The 20,400-nt window shown below is 46.9% G+C and overlaps 1 protein-coding gene across 1 annotated transcript; it reads right to left on the bottom strand.

The window, feature by feature from the left end:
* Positions 1-5,591: 5,591 nt before the first annotated feature.
* LOC119441507 (ubiquitin-conjugating enzyme E2 Z-like) lies at positions 5,592-6,108 on the bottom strand. The gene is made up of 2 exons (XM_037706130.1): positions 6,069-6,108; positions 5,592-5,881 (listed from the first exon to the last, which is right to left on the bottom strand). Exons 1-2 carry the CDS (start codon positions 6,106-6,108, stop codon positions 5,592-5,594), a joined length of 330 nt encoding a protein of 109 aa, XP_037562058.1.
* Positions 6,109-20,400: the final 14,292 nt, after the last annotated feature.

Raw genomic sequence — 20,400 nt, forward strand, 5'->3', positions numbered from 1 at the left:
CCCAATGCGTTCTTCAGTATGACACAATGCACTATGCAGGAACACTTGAACGTGAACGCACTTCGCAGGACGGGTAGTGCTTGACGAGACACTGGCATGCAAAATAAATACATCAGCATGTCTATCGTCTGGTCGCAGGTAAGACTGGCGAGTACTTCTAGAATGCGCTCCCCGGACGTGTCCCTACGACGCCGCACCCACACGTGCCTCACAGAATTAACCAATGAGCGTTCCAGCAGCGCATTTAAGCAGGTCTGCTAGAAAGCTATATCTTTTGACTTTGACGAACATCCCCGAATGGTTGCTGCGCAATTTTCGTTTTACTTGATTTTCTTATCGCAGCCCTTTTGTTCTATAATTTCTATTAGGCAACTGTACATACTCCTATTTTGTTCTTGGCACTATGTAGCCACTCAGAGACAAATTCGGGACGCACAGACAAAACGCACAATCTGAAGAGCGCCTTCAGATAATGACGGACATGGTACACTCCATACGGGACAATCTTATTAAAGGGGACCGATGATATAGTATCGATTTGCAATCGCCACTGATAAAAGTCGGAGTACACTTCTGCACCTTAAATTTATACGTCTTTTTTATGTTTGAAAGACATTCACCAGCAATTATTACATTTTGGTGACCGCTGAATGTCTTGCATCAACATTGCTCCTTTCAGTGAGCCGTGGCCGACCGACACCTATACTACACCGCGAATCACTGTTCCTCGCTCTTTTGCACAAACGCAAATATCCAGCGAGTATCTGTGAAATCACCAAGAAAAGGTTTCATAGCTCGAATATCAGTATTTAATTTACGTATAAAATATAGGCTAGTATTTTACGATCATTCTACTCGTAATAACCGTCATTTGCTTCAAAAACATGGCGACAAAAACACAAAGGTTCAACACCATATAATCAAGTGAAAAAGGTACGCCAAGTTCTGCAGTGCTCCCAGCACCAGCATGTTGCTCAAGTGTCAATCCGCTTGTCAACAAAACTTTCTATATCAAAGTAACTTAAATGAGAGGCCGGTGTTTACATTAATGCGACAAGGCATGCGCCGTATTGCATTTCATCACATTCACCTAAACGGCGGTAGTGTGCTACGAAGGGCGAATCCCATTGATGCGGCATGAGGGGATAGTTCGATACGGGGTAAAGTGTAATTCGTCTCATGTGGTTTGTGTGGGAGAGACTGCTTTAGCAATGTGTTCTCCTCCAATGACCGGTTTCCAGCCTGTTTCAGAGGAATGTGCACATGTGTAGCTGCATCCACAGCCGTAGGCGCAGATGAGTTCTTCCGAGTCCAAGAAGAGCGTTATGGTCATTTTGAAAAGCCCAAGAACTACAACAAAATTGTGTGAGTCGTATAACATGCAAACAGCAAGTTGAAGAACCACTATAGGTGCGAGTCTACCAGATTTCTTATCTCGTTAACAAGACAACAGCGTAGCCTCACCACCGGATACGGATACGAAGAACTTTATTCAGAGCACGCTGAGAAGCGCCGCCCCTGTAATAATACTGTAATATTACTGCCCCGGCGCCCCTAAGTCAAGTGTCGCTCGATCCTTATGTAGCAGACGACGAGTGCACTTTGCGTCTTGCGGCACACCGTAGCGCCACTGTTATGCCACGGAGCGGTGAGGTGATGAACCATGATCCAAGCGCCTCTGCCCCCGAGATTATAAGCACGGTGAGGAGCATCTCGGGCTCGTCCCCCCCCCCCCCCCCCCCAAGTGCAGACAGCGTAGTTGCGAATGTTCTCCCTCCCGCCGTGCGAGGCGCTCGCCACCGAAGCATCGATTTGGCAGCTGTAGCTTGGAATGGCGGAGATCGGTTTGCAACACTTATATAGCACCAGCGTGGCGATATTTAAAACAATAAATAAATAAAGAAACGGTAATGCGGGAATGAACAATAAGGAATGCTCTTAGACTCGTGACATTGAACTTTATTTGAATTTAGGCGAAAACATGTAGCAGGAATTTCTAAAGAAGATTCTCAGAAAAACTGATGATTCCTGGTTATGCACACAAAATAATTTCGACGTTCTCATTCCCTCGTTTTTCTCATATGCACTTGTTGAGTCCACCGCACACGCTTCTGCAGCAGAAGACTCGTCTAGACTTTTGAGTGTTGCTTTTATGATATAATAGTACACGAAACAAGATGAAGTGGGAACAGAGAGCACAAGAAAGACACTTTTTTTGCCCCGTTCTCACTTCGTATTCTTTCGCGTCCTATTAATTACATAATAGTGAGTATAAACCAACCAGCCCATCAACAGCTAGTGGTGCGTTACATGTCAGCGTTCTTTCCAGCTGGTTTTTTCGCCCCAGTTCCACGTGCAGCTATGATATCGGTGGCTTCAGGTGAGAATGCAAAGCAAAAGATTGGGGCTACCTAGGGACATATCTAATTTAACGACGGTGTAAGGCAACGAAAAAGAGCATGATTATGAATGAATGCGAGCCCATTCGCTTGTGCTCTACTTAGTTGTCTCGTCGTACACAATCCGCGCCACTGCATCGCGCTTCCGTACCGACTGGCCTAGCTTTTGTTTCTGTGGCGTTTATGCACGATACATGGCGCAGCAAGCTTGTAGAAAACGTGGGAGCAAAGCACAGGTTGCCTCACCACCCTTTTTGTTACTTTAGTTGACTACAAACGTTTAGCTAGAACCTGAGCGTAAAGTACGGGCCCACTTATGCGCGCGAGAAACCGTTCCTTTTTTCCCCCAACATATCCCATGCTACACTTGTGTCTTACATGTTGCCCAGGAAAACGACCCCCCATTGTCAAGCAACAACAAATCTTTTTTTTTTTTTTCATTTCACCCATCATACGTAAAAACTCAGGCATCACTCAATCGGTTGTATTTCGAGCAGTAAAATTATGGCAAAATATATTCATAAAAGCTTAAGGTTAAATAGATTTACATTTACGAGGGAGGGAATCACGGTCACTGGATTACGCTCGTAGCAAGTCGTTGTAGGCGTCCGCCCCTTCCGCTCTTCCTCTGACAAGAGCTGTCTTCTTGTGGAAATGTATCTCTGCCATCAGCGACTGGATGGCTTTGAACACCGTCCATATGATGTGCACCGACGACTTCCAAACTGGTCCGGGCCACGTCCCCAGCAGGCTCAGGCAGACCATGCCGTCCACGTTCAGGTTCGGCGCGAACCAGACTCGTCCGGCGTCGGTGGTCATGAGCCTGACGCGAGGGAGCTCGGCAGGGAAGTCTATAGGATGCTTGAGCAGGTACCGGAAGACGCCGCCATAGTAAGGAGTGCCGGAAGGTCCTAGCAGGATGTCGTTGTAGGCGTCCGACCCTTCCGCTCTTCCCCTGACAAGCGCTGTCTTGTGGAAACGCCTCGCGGTCATCAGCAGCTCGATGGCTCTGAGCACCGTCCATATGATGTGCACCGATGACTTCGAAGCTGGTCCCCACGTCCCCAGTAGGCTCAGGCAGACCATGCCGTCCGCGTCCAGGTTCGGCGCGAACCAGACGCGTCCGGCGTCGGTGGTCATGAGCCTGACGTGAGGGGGCTCGGCCGGGAAGTCTATAGGACGGTTGAGCAGGTACCGGAAGACGCCGCCATCGTAAGGAGTGCCGGAAGGTCCTAGCAGGATGTCGTTGTAGGCGTCCGACCCTTCCGCTCTTCCCCTGACAAGCGCTGTCTTGTGGAAACGCCTCGCGGTCATCAGCGACTCGATGGCTCTGAGCACCGTCCATATGATGTGCACCGACGACTTCGAAACTGGTCCCCACGTCCCCAGTAGGCTCAAGCAGACCATGCCGTCCACGTTCAGGTTCGGCGCGAACCAGACGCGTCCGGCGTCAGTGGTCATGAGCCTGACGCGAGGGGGCTCGGCCGGGAAGTCTATAGGACGGTTGAGCAGGTACCGGAAGACGCCGCCATCGTAAGGAGTGCCGGAAGGTCCTAGCAGGATGTCGTTGTAGGCGTCCGACCCTTCCGCTCTTCCCCTGACAAGCGCTGTCTTGTGGAAACGCCTCGCGGTCATCAGCGACTCGATGGCTCTGAGCACCGTCCATATGATGTGCACCGACGACTTCGAAACTGGTCCCCACGTCCCCAGTAGGCTCAGGCAGACCATGCCGTCCACGTTCAGGTTCGGCGCGAACCAGACGCGTCCGGCGTCGGTGGTCATGAGCCTGACGCGAGGGGGCTCGGCCGGGAAGTCTATAGGACGGTTGAGCAGGTACCGGAAGACGCCGCCATCGTAAGGAGTGCCGGAAGGTCCTAGCAGGATGTCGTTGTAGGCGTCCGACCCTTACGCTCTTCCCCTGACAAGCGCTGTCTTGTGGAAACGCCTCGCGGTCATCAGCGACTCGATGGCTCTGAGCACCGTCCATATGATGTGCACCGACGACTTCGAAACTGGTCCCCACGTCCCCAGTAGGCTCAGGCAGACCATGCCGTCCACGTTCAGGTTCGGCGCGAACCAGACGCGTCCGGCGTCGGTGGTCATGAGCCTGACGCGAGGGGGCTCGGCCGGGAAGTCTATAGGACGGTTGAGCAGGTACCGGAAGACGCCGCCATCGTAAGGAGTGCTGGAAGGTCCTAGCAGGATGTCGTTGTAGGCGTCCGACCCTTACGCTCTTCCCCTGACAAGCGCTGTCTTGTGGAAACGCCTCGCGGTCATCAGCGACTCGATGGCTCTGAGCACCGTCCATATGATGTGCACCGACGACTTGGAAACTGGTCCCCACGTCCCCAGTAGGCTCAGGCAGACCATGCCGTCCACGTTCAGGTTCGGCGCGAACCAGACGCGTCGGGCGTCGGTGGTCATGAGCCTGACGCGAGGGGGCTCGGCCGGGAAGTCTATAGGACGGTTGAACAGGTACCGGAAGACGCCGCCATCGTAAGGAGTGCCGGAAGGTCCTAGCAGGATGTCGTTGCAGGCGTCCGACCCTTACGCTCTTCCCCTGACAAGCGCCGTCTTGTGGAAACTTCTCTCGGTCATCAGCGACTGGATGACTTTGAGCACCGTCCATATGATGTGCACCGACGACTTCCAAACTGATCCCCACGTCCCCAGGTGGCTCCGGCAGACCATGCCGTCCACGTTCAGGTTCGGCGCGAACCAGACGCGTCCGGCGTCGGTGGTCATGAGCCTGACGCGAGGGGGCTCGGCCGGGAAGTCTATAGTACGCTTGAGCAGGTACCGGAAGACGCCGCCATTGTAAGGAGTGTCGGAAGGTCCTAGCAGGATGTTGTTGTAGGCGTCCGACCTTTCCATTCTTCCCCTGACAAGCGCCGTCTTGTGGAAACGCCTCGCGGTCATCAGCGACTGGATGGCTCTGAGCACCGTCCATATGATGTGCACCGACGACTACCAAACTGGTCCGGGCCACGTCCCCAGTAGGCTCAGGCAGATGATGCCGTCCGCGTTCGGGTTCGGCCCGAACCAGACGCGTCCGGCGTCGGTGGTCATGAGCCTGACGCGAGGGGGCTCGGCCGGGAAGTCTATAGTACGCTTGAGCAGGTACCGGAAGACGCCGCCATTGTAAGGAGTGTCGGAAGGTCCTAGCAGGATGTTGTTGTAGGCGTCCGACCCTTACGCTCTTCCCCTGACAAGCGCTGTCTTGTGGAAACGCCTCGCGGTCATCAGCGACTCGATGGCTCTGAGCACCGTCCATATGATGTGCACCGACGACTTGGAAACTGGTCCCCACGTCCCCAGTAGGCTCAGGCAGACCATGCCGTCCACGTTCGGGTTCGGCCCGAACCAGACGCGTCCGGCGTCGGTGGTCATGAGCCTTACGCGAGGGGGCTCGGCCGGAAAGTCCGTGGGACACTTGAGCAGGAACCGGAAGACGCCGCCATCGTAAGGAGTACCGGGAGGTCCTAGCAGAAGCACGCGGATGCCAGTGACATCGTTTTCGCCCAGTGCAATGATGGCTTACAGGACCGGTTGGGTGTAGATGTCTAGAATGTCGCTCTTGGACATCCGCAGACAGTGGGGTGACGGCGGTTCGTCCTTTCCTTCGCGAGACCTCGGTTCCCAGTAGGCGAGGTTCGGCGCCAAGCGCACTTCGACTCTGCATGCGGCGTCTTCGCGGGCGCAGGGCCATGGTTCCTGCGGCTTTGCGACGAGACCCTCGGGATGAGCTGTCAGCGGAGCTCGGACCTTAGCCGTGCGCATGTGCTGCCACGCGAGCGCGTGTCTTCTTCATTATCTTCTTTATCATCACGTCTGGGCTTTACCCGTTGCGCGGAAGACCGTGATGTTGGTTGCTTTACCAACTACTAACTTTTAATATGTAGGTTACTTTGTCGATGCTGTCGTTAATTTTTATTTATACAAGGTTGGTCTCGCGCCATTACCATATTGGTCAGTTTGCGATGAAAATGAAAACATACTATTGTTTACTCTCTTGTCTACAATTTCTTAATGTGCGAAAACGAAACTATGAAACATCGCTTTGCCATCACGGACCCAGTTAATCGATCGCATAATAGTCTAGTTATTGCGACATTTCCTTTTGTTTTAGTTTTACTTTGCGTTTCTCTTTTTTAAATAAGAATTTCCTTTATCTACCTACTACCGCCCGTTTCTTGGCCTATCCCCCTTAGTGGGTGCGAGTCATGACAGAGATTCATCATCATCATCATCACCATCATCATCATAGCCACAAGTGAGTGAACAAGCAACCAAGCAATAGCTCTTGTTTAGCTTGGGCGCCTAGACTCTTGGATACGGCGATGATTAAGTTGTTATTTTCGTTGTCTCATTTGCTATACCTTGCAGGTATTTTTCTTTCAGATTCCACGCGACTTTCTTGCTTAATTTAGAACGTTTACTTCTTGTTTGTTAATAAAATATTTTAGGTTTATTACTTCAACTTGATTAATACATGCTCACCAATTTGTTTTTCGTTTGATTGTAACCAACCTTTATTCAAGTTCTGTTTTCAATTTCTTCTCTAATATTTATATTTGTTCTACCAGATTCTTGGTCAAACCCTCGAGTGCGCATGCGTCACTGATCCGAGGGACTCGTACGACTAGTGAAATGACGCAACCAACTTTGGGATATCGGACAGGAATCGTACAATGGGAGGGTTAAAAAGTATTCGACAGAGTTTCATATGCAGGAGATAAGTCAAATTCTTAAATTAATGGTTACCCGTTTAATATTTGCACTGAATAATGCAGATATATTTATGTAAAGAAAACATTTGAATACGAAAAAGAATGTTTAACATTCAGTATAATTATTTCCTCGATGAGACAATTTATTGCTTCGCGAAGGGTAAGTGCTGTTCGTTTACAGTGGTTGAGAAATGAATACGGTGCTTGCATTTAGTAGCACGTCAAACACGTGCCAAGATTTAATTTTTGCGCGTATTTTGTTAACGAAATCTTGATAGCTAACTAACTGTGCATTGTTATTCGTCCGAAGAGCGATGTTTGCTTTATTGCGGAAGGGCAGTACAGGCGTTGTTGAAAAAAAAAAAAAAAGCTTTTACCAATTTTCAACCAGAAAGCAGGTATTTTGTGCTTACTGAAAACAAAGAAAGAGTGATTCTAGCTGTAGCTCGAACGCGATATGCATGGGTTGATGCAACTTTTCACAACCTTTTCAAATGAGGAAACTAAATGCGCCCCACCGTTATATATAAACGGGCCCCTAAATCACCCTGAGCTCACAACATGCGCCAAGCATAACCTACTCCAACTGAGCTCGGCTACATCTGGGCTTGGTGTAACGTTATGCTTGGTGCAGAAAACTTTGTTTGTAAAGTATATGTAAAAGGTCCAGTTGCAATAGAAACATCTCTGGTCGTTGTGTAAAAGACAAAAATGCTACATGACTAGACTATAACCAAAAACATTAAATGACAGACTACAAGCCGTACTCACAGGTCACGATGTAGGCTACCACCATGAAATCGAACACAAAACTTCCATTGTCAATTTCGTTTCTGCATTCCCTCGACAATGTTTGTCGCTGTTTCACTTCTGAGTAGATTCACTCAAGTACCTTGGAGTTATTTATAACGAAACTCTTAACTGGCGGCCGCATATTGAATATATTGTGAAAAAAGGAGCTCGTACAATGGGCATTTTGCGCAAGTTGAGCTATCGAAGAACAGGTATGCGTAGAAAATCACTTTTGATGGCATACAAAATGGACGTTCGTCCTGTATTAGAATTTGGCTGTATTTTATTCTCAAGTGTTCCGTCATATATAACGTCATATATATTCTCAAGTGTTCCGTCTTCAATAACATGGCGACAAAAACACAAAGGCTCAACACCATATAATCAAGTGAAAAAGGTACGCCAAGTTCTGCAGTGCGTCCAGCACCGGCATGTTGCTCAAGTGTCAATCCGCTGGTCAACAAAACGTTCTATATCAAAGTAACTTAAATGAGAGGCCGGTGTTTACATTAATGCGACAAGGCATGCGCCGTATTGCATTTCATCACATTCACCTAAACGGCGGTAGTGTGCTACGAAGGGCGAATCCCATTGATGCGGCATGAGGGGATAGTTCGATACGGGGTAAAGTGTAATTCGTCTCATGTGGTTTGTGTGGGAGAGACTGCTTTAGCAATGTGTTCTCCTCCAATGACCGGTTTCCAGCCTGTTTCAGAGGAATGTGCACATGTGTAGCTGCATCCACAGCCGTAGGCGCAGATGAGTTCTTCCGAGTCCACGAAGAGCGTTATGGTCATTTTGAAAAGCCCAAGAACTACAACAAAATTGTGTGAGTCGTATAACATGCAAACAGCAAGTTGAAGAACCACTATAGGTGCGAGTCTACCAGATTTCTTATCTCGTTAACAAGACAACAGCGTAGCCTCACCACCGGATACGGATACGAAGAACTTTATTCAGAGCACGCTGAGAAGCGCCGCCCCTGTAATAATACTGTAATATTACTGCCCCGGCGCCCCTAAGTCAAGTGTCGCTCGATCCTTATGTAGCAGACGACGAGTGCACTTTGCGTCTTGCGGCACACCGTAGCGCCACTGTTATGCCACGGAGCGGTGAAGTGATGAACCATGATCCAAGCGCCTCTGCCCCCGAGATTATAAGCACGGTGAGGAGCATCTCGGGCTCGTCCTCCCCCAAGTGCAGACAGCGTAGTTGCGAATGTTCTCCCTCCCGCCGTGCGAGGCGCTCGCCACCGAAGCATCGATTTGGCAGCTGTAGCTTGGAATGGCGGAGATCGGTTTGCAACACTTATATAGCACCAGCGTGGCGATATTTAAAACAATAAATAAAGAAAGAAACGGTAATGCGGGAATGAACAATAAGGAATGCTCTTAGACTCGTGACATTGAACTTTATTTGAATTTAGGCGAAAACATGTAGCAGGAATTTCTAAAGAAGATTCTCAGAAAAACTGATGATTCCTGGTTATGCACACAAAATAATTTCGACGTTCTCATTCCCTCGTTTTTCTCATATGCACTTGTTGAGTCCACCGTACACGCTTCTGCAGCAGAAGACTCGTCTAGACTTTTGAGTGTTGCTTTTATGATATAATAGTACACGAAACAAGATGAAGTGGGAACAGAGAGCACAAGAAAGACACTTTTTTTTGCCCCGTTCTCACTTCGTATTCTTTCGCGTCCTATTAATTACATAATAGTGAGTATAAACCAACCAGCCCATCAACAGCTAGTGGTGCGTTGCATCTCAGTGTTCTTTCCAGCTGGTTTTCTCGCCCCAGCTCCACGTGCAGCTGTAGTATCGGTGGCTTCAGGTGAGAATGCATAGCAGGAGAGTGGGACTACCTAGAGACATTTCTAATTTAACGACGGTGTAAGGCAACGAAAAAGAGCATGATTATGAATGAATGCGACCCCATTCGCTTGTGCTCTATTTAGTTGTCCCGTCGTACACAATCCGCGCCACTGCATCGCGCTTCCGTACCGACTGGCCTAGCTTTTGTTTCTGTGGCATTTATCCGCGATGCGTGGCGCAGCAAGCTTGTAGAAAACGTGGGAGCAAAGCACAGGTTGCCTCACCACACTTTTTGTTACTTTAATTGACTACAAACGTTTAGCTAGAACCTGAGCGTAAAGTACGGGCCCACTTATGCGCGCGAGAAACCGTTCCTTTTTTTCCCCCAACATATCCCATGCTACACTTTTGTCTTAGATGTTGCCCAGGAAAACGAACCCGCATTGTCAAGCAACAACAAATCTTTTTTTTTTTTTCATCTCACCCAACATACGTAAAAAGACATGCATCACTCAATCGGTTGTATTTCGAGCAGTAAAATTATGGCAAAATATATTCATAAAAGCTTAAGGTTAAATAGATTTACATTTACGAGGGAGGGAATCACGGTCACTGGATTACGCTCGTGAGCTGCCAAAAGTAATAGACTAAAAAGAAAAGGCTGAGGTAGCAATCGTTTCCTCCCACCCCACAGAAAATATCAGACCTATCTCTCTTACTTCTAATATGGTCAAACTCGTAGAGAGGATTCTACATTACAGAATTACTGTCTGTATGTCGGATAATTTAAATTGAATCCAAATCAAATAGGCTTCAGAGCTGACTGCTCTATATGGTGTGCCCATGCTGATTTAGAGAGCCGCATACAACTCGCTAGAAAAAGAAGGCAATATGCCGCTTTAGTGACATAAGACATAGCTAAAGCATATGACTCCGTGGAACATACAGTTTTACTGAATGTCCTACGGAATCATAATCTCCCAATATATATTATTGCGTGGTTGGCAGAATTTTTGAGACCAAGAAAATTTTATTGCTTTAAGGATGGCTGCTCTTCGTCTAAATTCAAACAGACTCGTGGTGTCCCCCAAGGAGCAGTCTTATCCCCAATATTATTTAACATATTATAGAGCTCCATTCCAGCCAGTCACAACGTGCAAGTTTACGTTTATGCGAATGATATTGCATTCTTCGCGGCCGATAACGGCATATATTCTTCATACTAAAAATTACAGAGATACTTGAGTATGCTTGAGGTATGGCTTCAATCAGTTTGCATGACATTAAATGTAAGTAAAAGCGCAATATTGGTGTTCCCACTAACGGATCCGGTTTCAGTCTCTATAGCTTACAATCAAGAACCAATTCCCCAGGTTGAGTCTCTTAAATATTTAGGTATCATTTATGATGGAAAACTGAACTGGAGTCCACATATAGAAAATGTAGCATCTAAGGCACAGCGTGCTTTAGGTTTACTACGCAGACTGAGCAACCGAAAGTATGGGCTACGCAGGGACGCTCTCATAAGGATATACAAAATGTACATGCGACCAATATTGGAATTCGGCTGTGTATTATTCTCAGGAAGCCCTGCTTATAAAACTAAGCCTCTGGTTCTTTTGGAGCGTTAAGCCCTGCGCCTGCGCCTGGGACTTCCTAGGTTTGTAGCAAACAATGTTCTTTATCAGGAAGCGCGCCTACCAACATTGCCCTCCAGATTCCGCACCTTAACGATACAAACATTTCTAAAATTTTCCAGTTTTCCAATTAGACGATCCGAGTATGTATTTATAAACGATTCAAACTCCTTCTTTCTAGCTCATTGGCCACGTTTTCACACCCCACAGATTATTTTTTGTAGAAAAACAATTAGACAGTTTAAATGTAAAAATTCGAGGCGTTATTCCATCATATGACTCAAATCAAAGTTTAAAGATTGAATTCGATGAAATTTTCCCACAAAAACCTAAGTTTCATTCAGTCAGGTTATTAAATAAAATATTGCAAGATTATCTTGCACAAGTACACACAATTAACATAATAGCCACTGACGCTTCTGTGAACGACGATAAGGCGGCATAGGCATTTTCTCGCTTTCGCTTGGCTGGTCATTCTGCTTGAGACTGCCAGATTTTACTCCCGTATTTGAAGCTGGGCTCTTAGCAATGATTCTAGCACTGCGTAAACTCCCTTTAAATGAATCCAGCGTGGTTATTATAACAGATTCCCTTTCTGTCTGTACTGCGCTTAGAGCTTCAACTAATTCACCAGCTCTAAAGACGTTTCTAACATTACTTCCCCCCCAGCTGAATCTTGTAATATTATGATGGGTACCAGGTCACTGCGGATTACATATAAATAAAGTGGCCGATTCATTAGCGCGAGCATCCCTGAATGGACCAATAATATCGGTCCTTCCAGTGGTGGCACAAATAACCGCAGTCAGATATCAGAATTTTTCAATTCGTAGAGATATAATTGAAACAATAACATCATGGACTGAATTTCAGCACCTACAATTTCCGTGGAAAATACATTGGTGTCCATCAAGACAATCGGAAGTAATAATCACAAAATTACGCTGCCGTGTCCCACCATTAAACCTATATTTACACAAGGCTGGTCTGGAGATATCGCCGCTATGTCCATTCTGTCTAGAAATATAAACCGTAGAACACTATTTTTTAATATGTCGTCGGTATAAATTACAAAGAAAAAGACTTCTTGAAATTCCGCTTGCTAAATTAGCGGTAAATTTAACATCGGAAATAGTACTTTCTTTCGGTGCGTCGGTATTGGGCTTTAGCCACAGGGACGTGTTTGATGCCGTTTGTGGTTTTATTCAATCAACAAAATGAATAAAATTTTAAATCCATACTCTTACATTTAGAGATATAGTATGACATTTATATAATAAATAGTGCAGTTTAGGAAAATTAATTTGTCTGTTCTGATTACTAAATTGCACTGCAAGAGTAGTTTCAAAAACCGTATCTAAAAGTTCAGGTGCCCAATTCTTGGCCAATCCCCCGGAGTGGGTACGAGCCATGTGCTGAGGATATCATTTTCTTCGTCCTCCCACCGTTTGATGCAGCCGTCACTCGATCCACTATTTGAAGTGAAGGCACAGCGTTCAAACCTAATGAAATCATTTGGCTCAAAAAATGTATTGCTTTCGCATATTCTTCCAGTTTATGTATACGGTGATATCGCTCCGTTTGCGTTATGCCAACGGAGCGATATAGTTTTACAGCGAAGCTGTTAAGGGCTCACCTTTCGATGGTCGCGTCCGGCAATAGAAAAAAACTCTCATTGGCCGTATGCTATATGTGCCAGTGAAAGCGAGCGACGGCGAGGAACGCGCGCTTTCATGGAGAGCGAACGCACGGTGGAGAGCAAACGATACTTATGTGCAAGTGAAAGCGCGCGAGGGCGAGGGACGCGTGCTTTCACTCAAGTCGATAGGGGGAGCAACAAATTATCAACTTTATTCGACACGCGAGTGCTGCAGACGAGCCAAGACCAGTCAGCCGGGCTTTCTGCCATAGAAGCCAGCTTCGCTGCCCTTCATGACCCACTCGTACAAGCACCGCAGTCGCGCCATCAGCTTGAAGTACTGCTACGCCACCAGTCGACTTCCGAACAGGGAAGTTCCTCTTATGTGCCCCAACTGGATCCTGAAACGTGCGAGTCCAAAAGCTCCGGATAGGTCTTGAGAACGACTTTCCTGAGTTGCGACGACGAGTAAGCGTCCAGGCACGCCTAAACCTCGTCGCACACGGCCACTTTGAGCGCCTCGTGGAGCAGCAAGTCGTTGTAGGCGTCCGACCCTTCCGCTCATCCTCTCACAAGCGCTATCTTCTTGTGGAAATGTCTCTCGGTCTTCAGCGACTGGATGGATTTCCAAACTGGTCCGACGACTTCCAAACTGGTCCGGGCCACGTTCCCAGGAGGCTCAGGCAGACCATGCCGTCCACGTTCAGGTTTGGCGCGAACCAGGCGCGTCCGGCGTCGGCGGTCATGAGCCTGACGCGAGGGGGCTCGGCCGGGAAGTCTATAGGACGCTTGAGCAGGTACCGGAAGACGCCGCCATCGTAAGGAGTGCCGGAAGGTCCTAGCAGGATGTCGTAGGCGTCCGACCCTTCCGCTCTTCCTCTGACAAGCGCTGTCTTGTGGAAACGTCTATCGGTCATCAGCGACTGGATGGGTTTGAGCACCGTCCATATGATGTACACCGACGACTTCCAGACTGGTCCGGGCCATGTCCCCAGGAGGCTCAGGCAGACCATGCCGTCCACGTTCAGGTTCGGCGCGAACCAGGCGCGTCCGGCGTTGGTGGTCATGAGCCTGACGCGAGGGGGCTCGGCCGGGAAGTCTATAGGACGCTTGAGCCGGTACCTGAAGACGCCGCCATCGTAAGGAGTGCCGGAAGGTCCTAGCAGGATGTCGTAGGCGTCCGACCCTTCCGCTCTTCCTCTGACAAGCGCTGTCTTGTAGAAACGTCTCTCGGTCATCAGCGACTGGATGGGTTTGAGCACCGTCCATATGATGTACACCGACGACTTCCAGACTGGTCCGGGCCACGTCCCCAGGAGGCTCAGGCAGACCATGCCGTCCACGTTCAGGTTCGGCGCGAACCAGTCGCGTCCGGCGTTGGTGGTCATGAGCCTGACGCGAGGGGGCTCGGCCATAAAGTCCGTGGGACACTTGAGCAGGAACCGGAAGACGCCGCCATCGTAAGGAGTACCGGGAGGTCCTATCGGAAGAACGCGGATGCCAGTGACATCGTTTTCGCCCAGTGCAATGATGGCTTACAGGACCGGTTGGGGGTAGATGTCTGGAATGTCGCTCTTGGACATCCGCAGACAGTGGGGTGATGGCGGTTCGTCCTTTCCTTCGCGAGACCTCGGTTCCCAGAAGGCGAGGTTTGGCGCGAAGCGCACTTCGACTCTGCTTGCGGCGTCTTCGCGGGCGCAGGGCCATGGTTCCTGCGGCTTTGCGACGAGACACTCGGGATGAGCTGTCAGCGGAGCTCGGACCTTAGCTGATGATGATGATGATGATGATCCTTCACCATGGCTCGCACCCACTGAGGGGGATAGGCCAAGAATCGGGCGGCAGTAGGTAGCTAAAAAAAAAAAAATTCTTTTGACAATGAGATACGCAAAGTAAAGAAGGCACAAACAAAAACAAAGAAAATTTTGTATACCTAGAGTATTGTGCCAACGAGCAGTCAGACTAACCGAAAGGTGAAAAATATAGTTATTATCAAGGTCAGAAAAAATACAATGTTACTAACGAATTTGGAGAAACAAATTTCAGTGAAATGAATACTGATCTGATAGGTAGAATAGGGTTACTATAATTAACAGGGTAATCGTCTTGTTTCTGTTAAAAATTGAAAGACTGCGCAACAAACGTCTCTGTGACAATAGCCGAGGGAGGAGGCCCCAAATGATAATAATACTGGTGTACTTAATCTTAATCCAATTTTGCAGAGTGGAGCTTCGAGTAATTTCGTTCTCTGGTTTGAATAACGTCGGCATGATAAAAAGTAGTGGTCTATTGTTTCAATTTCCTTACAATTTTGGCACAGAGGGGACATCGTCAGACCAGCTCTGTGTAAATAGAAATTCAATTCCGGGATGCGACAGCGTAATTTGGAGAATGTAACTTCTAACTGCCGAGAAGGACACCACTGATTATTCCAGCCAAAACCGAGATGCTGAAAGTCTGTAGATGGGATCAGCGATAATTTGATTAAGTCATTTCGTAGGCTAAACGTTCTGAATCTCGATGCAGTGACGTAAGCTGTATCCGGTAAAATATGAAGCACAGGTCCATTTAAAGATGTTCTGGCTAATAAATCTGCCATTTCGTTTATGTATAAACCGCAGTGTCCAGGAACCCAGAGTAAATTAATTTTTTGTAACGTTGTAGGGATTAAATTTTGAAACACATTTAAGATAGTTGAATTCGTTGCCGAGGAAAGCGACACACATACCGATCGAGAGTCTGTTACTACGACAGCTGATAATTGATTCGGGGGTAGTTTGCGCAGTGCTAAAACAATCGCCAATAATTCTGCTATGAAAATAGTCGTGTAATCCGGAAGGCGAATAGAAAAGGACCAACTAAGAGAAGGAGAAAAGATGCCTACGCCAGCCTTTTCGTTTAACATTGAAGCGTCCGTGGCTATTATATTGTTTGTTTCCTGGTGAGAGAGGTAATCTTGTAATTGGTCATTTAAATATTGGAATGGCATTAGTTTAGCATTCGAGGGGAAGATATCGTCAAATTCAATTTGGAGGATTTAGCCGTGCGCATGTGCTTCCACGCGAGCGCGTGTCTTCTTCATTATCTTCTTTATCATCACGTCTGGGCTTTACCCGTTGCGCGGAAGACCGGGATGTTGGTTGCTTACCAACCACTAACTTTTAATCTGTAGGTTACTTTGTCGATACTGTCATTCATTTTTATATATACATGGTGGATCTCGCGCCATTACCATACTGGTCAGTTTGCGATGAAGATGAAAAGATGCTATTGTTTACTCTCTTGTCGACGATTTGTTAATGTGCGAAAAAGAAGCTACGAAACATCGCTTTGCCATCACGGACCCAGTTAATCGATCGCATAGTAGTCTAGTTATTGCAACATTTCCTTTTGTTTTGGTTTTACTTTGCGTTTCTCCTTTTTAAATAAGAATACCCTTTAGCTATACCTACTGCCACCCGATTCTTGGCCTATCCCCCTTAGTGGGTGCGAGTCATGACAGAGATTCATCATCATCATCATCATCATAGCCACAAGTGAGTGAACAAGCAAGCAAGCAATAGCTCGTGTTTAGCTTGGGCGCCTCGACTCTCGGGTAAGGCGATGGTTAAGTTGTTATTTTCGTTGTCTCATGTGCTATACCTTGCAGGTGTTTTTCTTTCAGATTCCACGCGACTTTCTTGCTTAATTTAGAACGTTTACTTCTTGTTTGTTAGTAAAATATTTTAGGTTTATTACTTCAACTTGATTAATACATGCTCACCAATTTGTTTTTCGTTTGATTGTAACCAACCTTAATTCAAGTTCTGTCTTCAATTTCTTCTCTAATATTTATATTTGTTCTACCCGATTCTTGGTCAAACCCTCGAGTGCGCATGCGTCACTGATCCGAGGGACTCGTACGACTAGTGAAATGACGCAACCCACTTTGGGATATCCGACAGAAATCGTACAATGGGAGGGTTAAAAAGTATTCGACAGAGTTTCATATGCAGGAGATAAGTAAAATTCTTAAATTAATGGTTACCCGTTTAATATGTGCACTGAATAATGCATATATATTTCTGTAAAGAAAACATGTGAATACGAAAAAGAATGTTTAACATTCAGTATATTTATTTTGTCGATGAGACAATTTACTGCTTCGCGAAGGGGAAGTGCTGTGGGTTTACAGTGGTTGAGAAATGAATACGGTGCTTCCATTTAGTAGCACGTCAAACATGTGCCAAGATTTAATTTTTGCGCGTATTTTGTTAACGAAATCTCGATAGTTAAGTAACTGTGCATTGTTATTCGTCCGAAGAAAGATGTTTGCTTTATTGCGGAAGGGCAGTACAGGCGTTGTTAAAAAAAAAAAAAAAAAAAAAAACACCGCATATCCACGGGGTGAATGATGATGAGTGGGCGAAGCTCTGGAGGGAATCATCGGTAAACCGTGAATCTTCCGTGTAATTCTCCCAGTCTCGCCGCACTAAATTGAACGATTGACTTCCACCAATGACACGCGCCATATGTGACGTCATTCCTATTTTATAACAGCGCCCTTCATTATAATTGCACCATCTCCCGCTTAAGGGGACGCTAGCACAAACGCGTTAGAAACGTGCAGTACTCTCTAGTAAGGGGGAGAGGCCACAGCGTCTTACGCAGCCGTTTACACATGCCGGAACGTGCACCGCGTTTGCCGACGCCATCACATGACTGCTGAGAGAGTATAACCCCCGTATTCATAAACGCTCCTCGACTTGAACTTGACTTGCCACCGCCTTCAACGCGTTTCGAACGCGCTGCCCAAGGCTGTGGCAAGTCAAGTTCAAGTCGAGGAGCGTTTATGAATACGGGGGTAAGGCGGAGAGGCCACAGCGTCTTACACCAGCTTCTTACATGGATCGTAACGCGCTAGCACAAACGCGTTAGAAACGCGCAGTATTTCGTTAATGTTGGGTATTTATTGTCATCGTGGTGCGTGTGTGCATGTGCGCTTCGTGGCGTTGTGGTTAGCGCCGCGCGTTGTGAAGCGAGGGGTCCCTGGTTCGTTTCCGCGCTACGGACACAACTTTCGGAATTTATTTTTTTTTTTCAGAAAAGTAGACGTGGCTACCTACTACTACTACATACTACAGAGGAGGGACAGACCCACACCCTAAGGAGCTTCGCCCCTAAAAAAAGCTTTTAACAATTTTCAACCAGAAAGCAGGTATTTTGTGCTTACTGAAAACAAAGAAAGAGTGATTCTAGCTGTAGCTCGAACGCGATATGCATGGGTTGATGCAACTTTTCACAACCTTTTCAAGCAAGGAAACTAAATGCGCCCCACCGTTATATATAAACGGGCCCCTAAACCACCCTGAGCTCACAACATGCGCCAAGCATAACCTACTCCAACTGAGCTCGGCTACATCTGGGCTTGGTGTAACGTTATGCTTGGTGCAGAAAACTTTGTTTGTAAAGTATATGTAAAAGGTCCAGTTGCAATAGAAACATCTCTGGTCGTTGTGTAAAAGACAAAAATGCTACATGACTAGACTATAACCAAAAACATTAAATGACAGACTACAAGCCGTACTCACAGGTCACGATGTAGGCTACCACCATGAAATCGAACACAAAACTTCCATTGTCCATTTCGTTTCTGCATTCCCTCGACAATGTTTGTCGCTGTTTCACTTCTGAGTAGATTCACTCAAGTACCTTGGAGTTATTTATAACGAAACTCTTAACTGGCGGCCGCATATTGAATATATTGTGAAAAAAGGAGCTCGTACAATGGGCATTTTGCGCAAGTTGAGCTATCGAAGAACAGGTATGCGTAGAAAATCACTTTTGATGGTATACAAAATGGACATTCGTCATGTATTAGAATTTGGCTGTGTTTTATTCTCAAGTGTTCCGTCATATATGACGGAACACTTGAGAATAAAACAAAAGCTTCGGTCGCTAGTTATATTTGAGCGAGAGGCATTATGTATGTGCTTAGGCCTTGCAAAATAATTTGCAAATGCCGTACTATACCTGGAAGCGAGAATCCCACCCATTTTATGCCGATTTCACCTTCTAACCGTTCAGATTATCTTAATACTATATGAATCACCATTAAGCCATCCTGAAATAATTCTCATGTCCGATCCAGAATTATTTTTTCCAGTTCATTGGCCCAAGTTACACACACCACAGATTATATTTGTGCAAACATTACTTAAACTAAATGCGCAAATTCGCGATGCGCTTCCTAATAATACGCGTTCCAATTACCCGGAAATCAGGTTCGATGACATTTTCCCAAACCACATGAAACTACTACCTTACGGCATCTTAAAACAGAATTTACAAGACCACCTAAGCACCCTAGGAACAAGCGTTATCATTGCGACCGATGCATCACAGTGCGAGGAAAAGACTGGCATTCGGATATTTTGTCCTGCACTCGACTGGTCTTTTTCTTTAAGATTGCCTGATTTTGTGCCTATATTTCGGGCTGAGTTTTTAGCAGTAATTCTAGCTTTACGTAAATTAAACCAAACGACTACAACAGCAGCTATTCTTACTGACTCCCTATATGTATGCCCTTCCCTCACCGGTACTATAGTGATTCGCCCATGCTAAAACTCTTTCACTTGCTAGCTCCTACCTATGTGCAATGCGTTCATTTCATTTGGGTACCTTGTCATGAAGGTTTGTTTTTTAATGAAACTGCCGATTCATTGGCAAAGACATCACTTTCCGGCCCAGTTCTTCCGAAATCTAGCACACATCACGGCTGCTAGATTTCGGACGCGATCAATTAGAAAAGCCTTATCAAACCCAGGTCTGACTGCTTCTCCAGATTATAAGCAGCTGGTATTTCCCTGGCGTAGCAAATCCTGTAACACAAAGATGCTTGAGGTCTCTCTCACCAAATTGCGTTGCCGTATTCCCTCCCTGAATTTTTGCTTACAGAGGACGGGGTTGATTCCCTCCATCTCTGCTCTTTTTGTAATGAGGAAGTGACAACACATCACTTTCTTCTATTCCGGCCGACGTCTAGGGGGGGGGGGACAGTCTCTACTACAGTCCTTGCAGATGAAACTGCCATTAACCAGACACAGCCTCAGCGCCAACAGCGTGTGTGCCACCTTCCCCGTCACTTGCGAGACTTCGTGCTTGAGTGACTGCGGCCGCTAAGTTAGACCAAGGCACTTGGTCACCTGGACGGGCGTGGAATGTGAGTGATGTGTGCTTGGCCCAGTTGGTCTGGATGGCTACAGATGGCGCCACGTGTCCTGCGCAGCAAGAAGCCGCGCCGGCATCGTTGCCTACCTTGCCTGCTTCCGTTTCCGGCAGCCTTATCCTTTTTTTGTTTGCCCGCCATGGCGAGTCAGTGAAGCCATTGCTGCTGTAGTGCTCAGTCG

This window comes from Dermacentor silvarum, chromosome 1 (assembly GCF_013339745.2).
Source record: "Dermacentor silvarum isolate Dsil-2018 chromosome 1, BIME_Dsil_1.4, whole genome shotgun sequence".
In the NCBI taxonomy this organism is placed as follows: Eukaryota; Metazoa; Arthropoda; class Arachnida; order Ixodida; family Ixodidae; genus Dermacentor; species Dermacentor silvarum.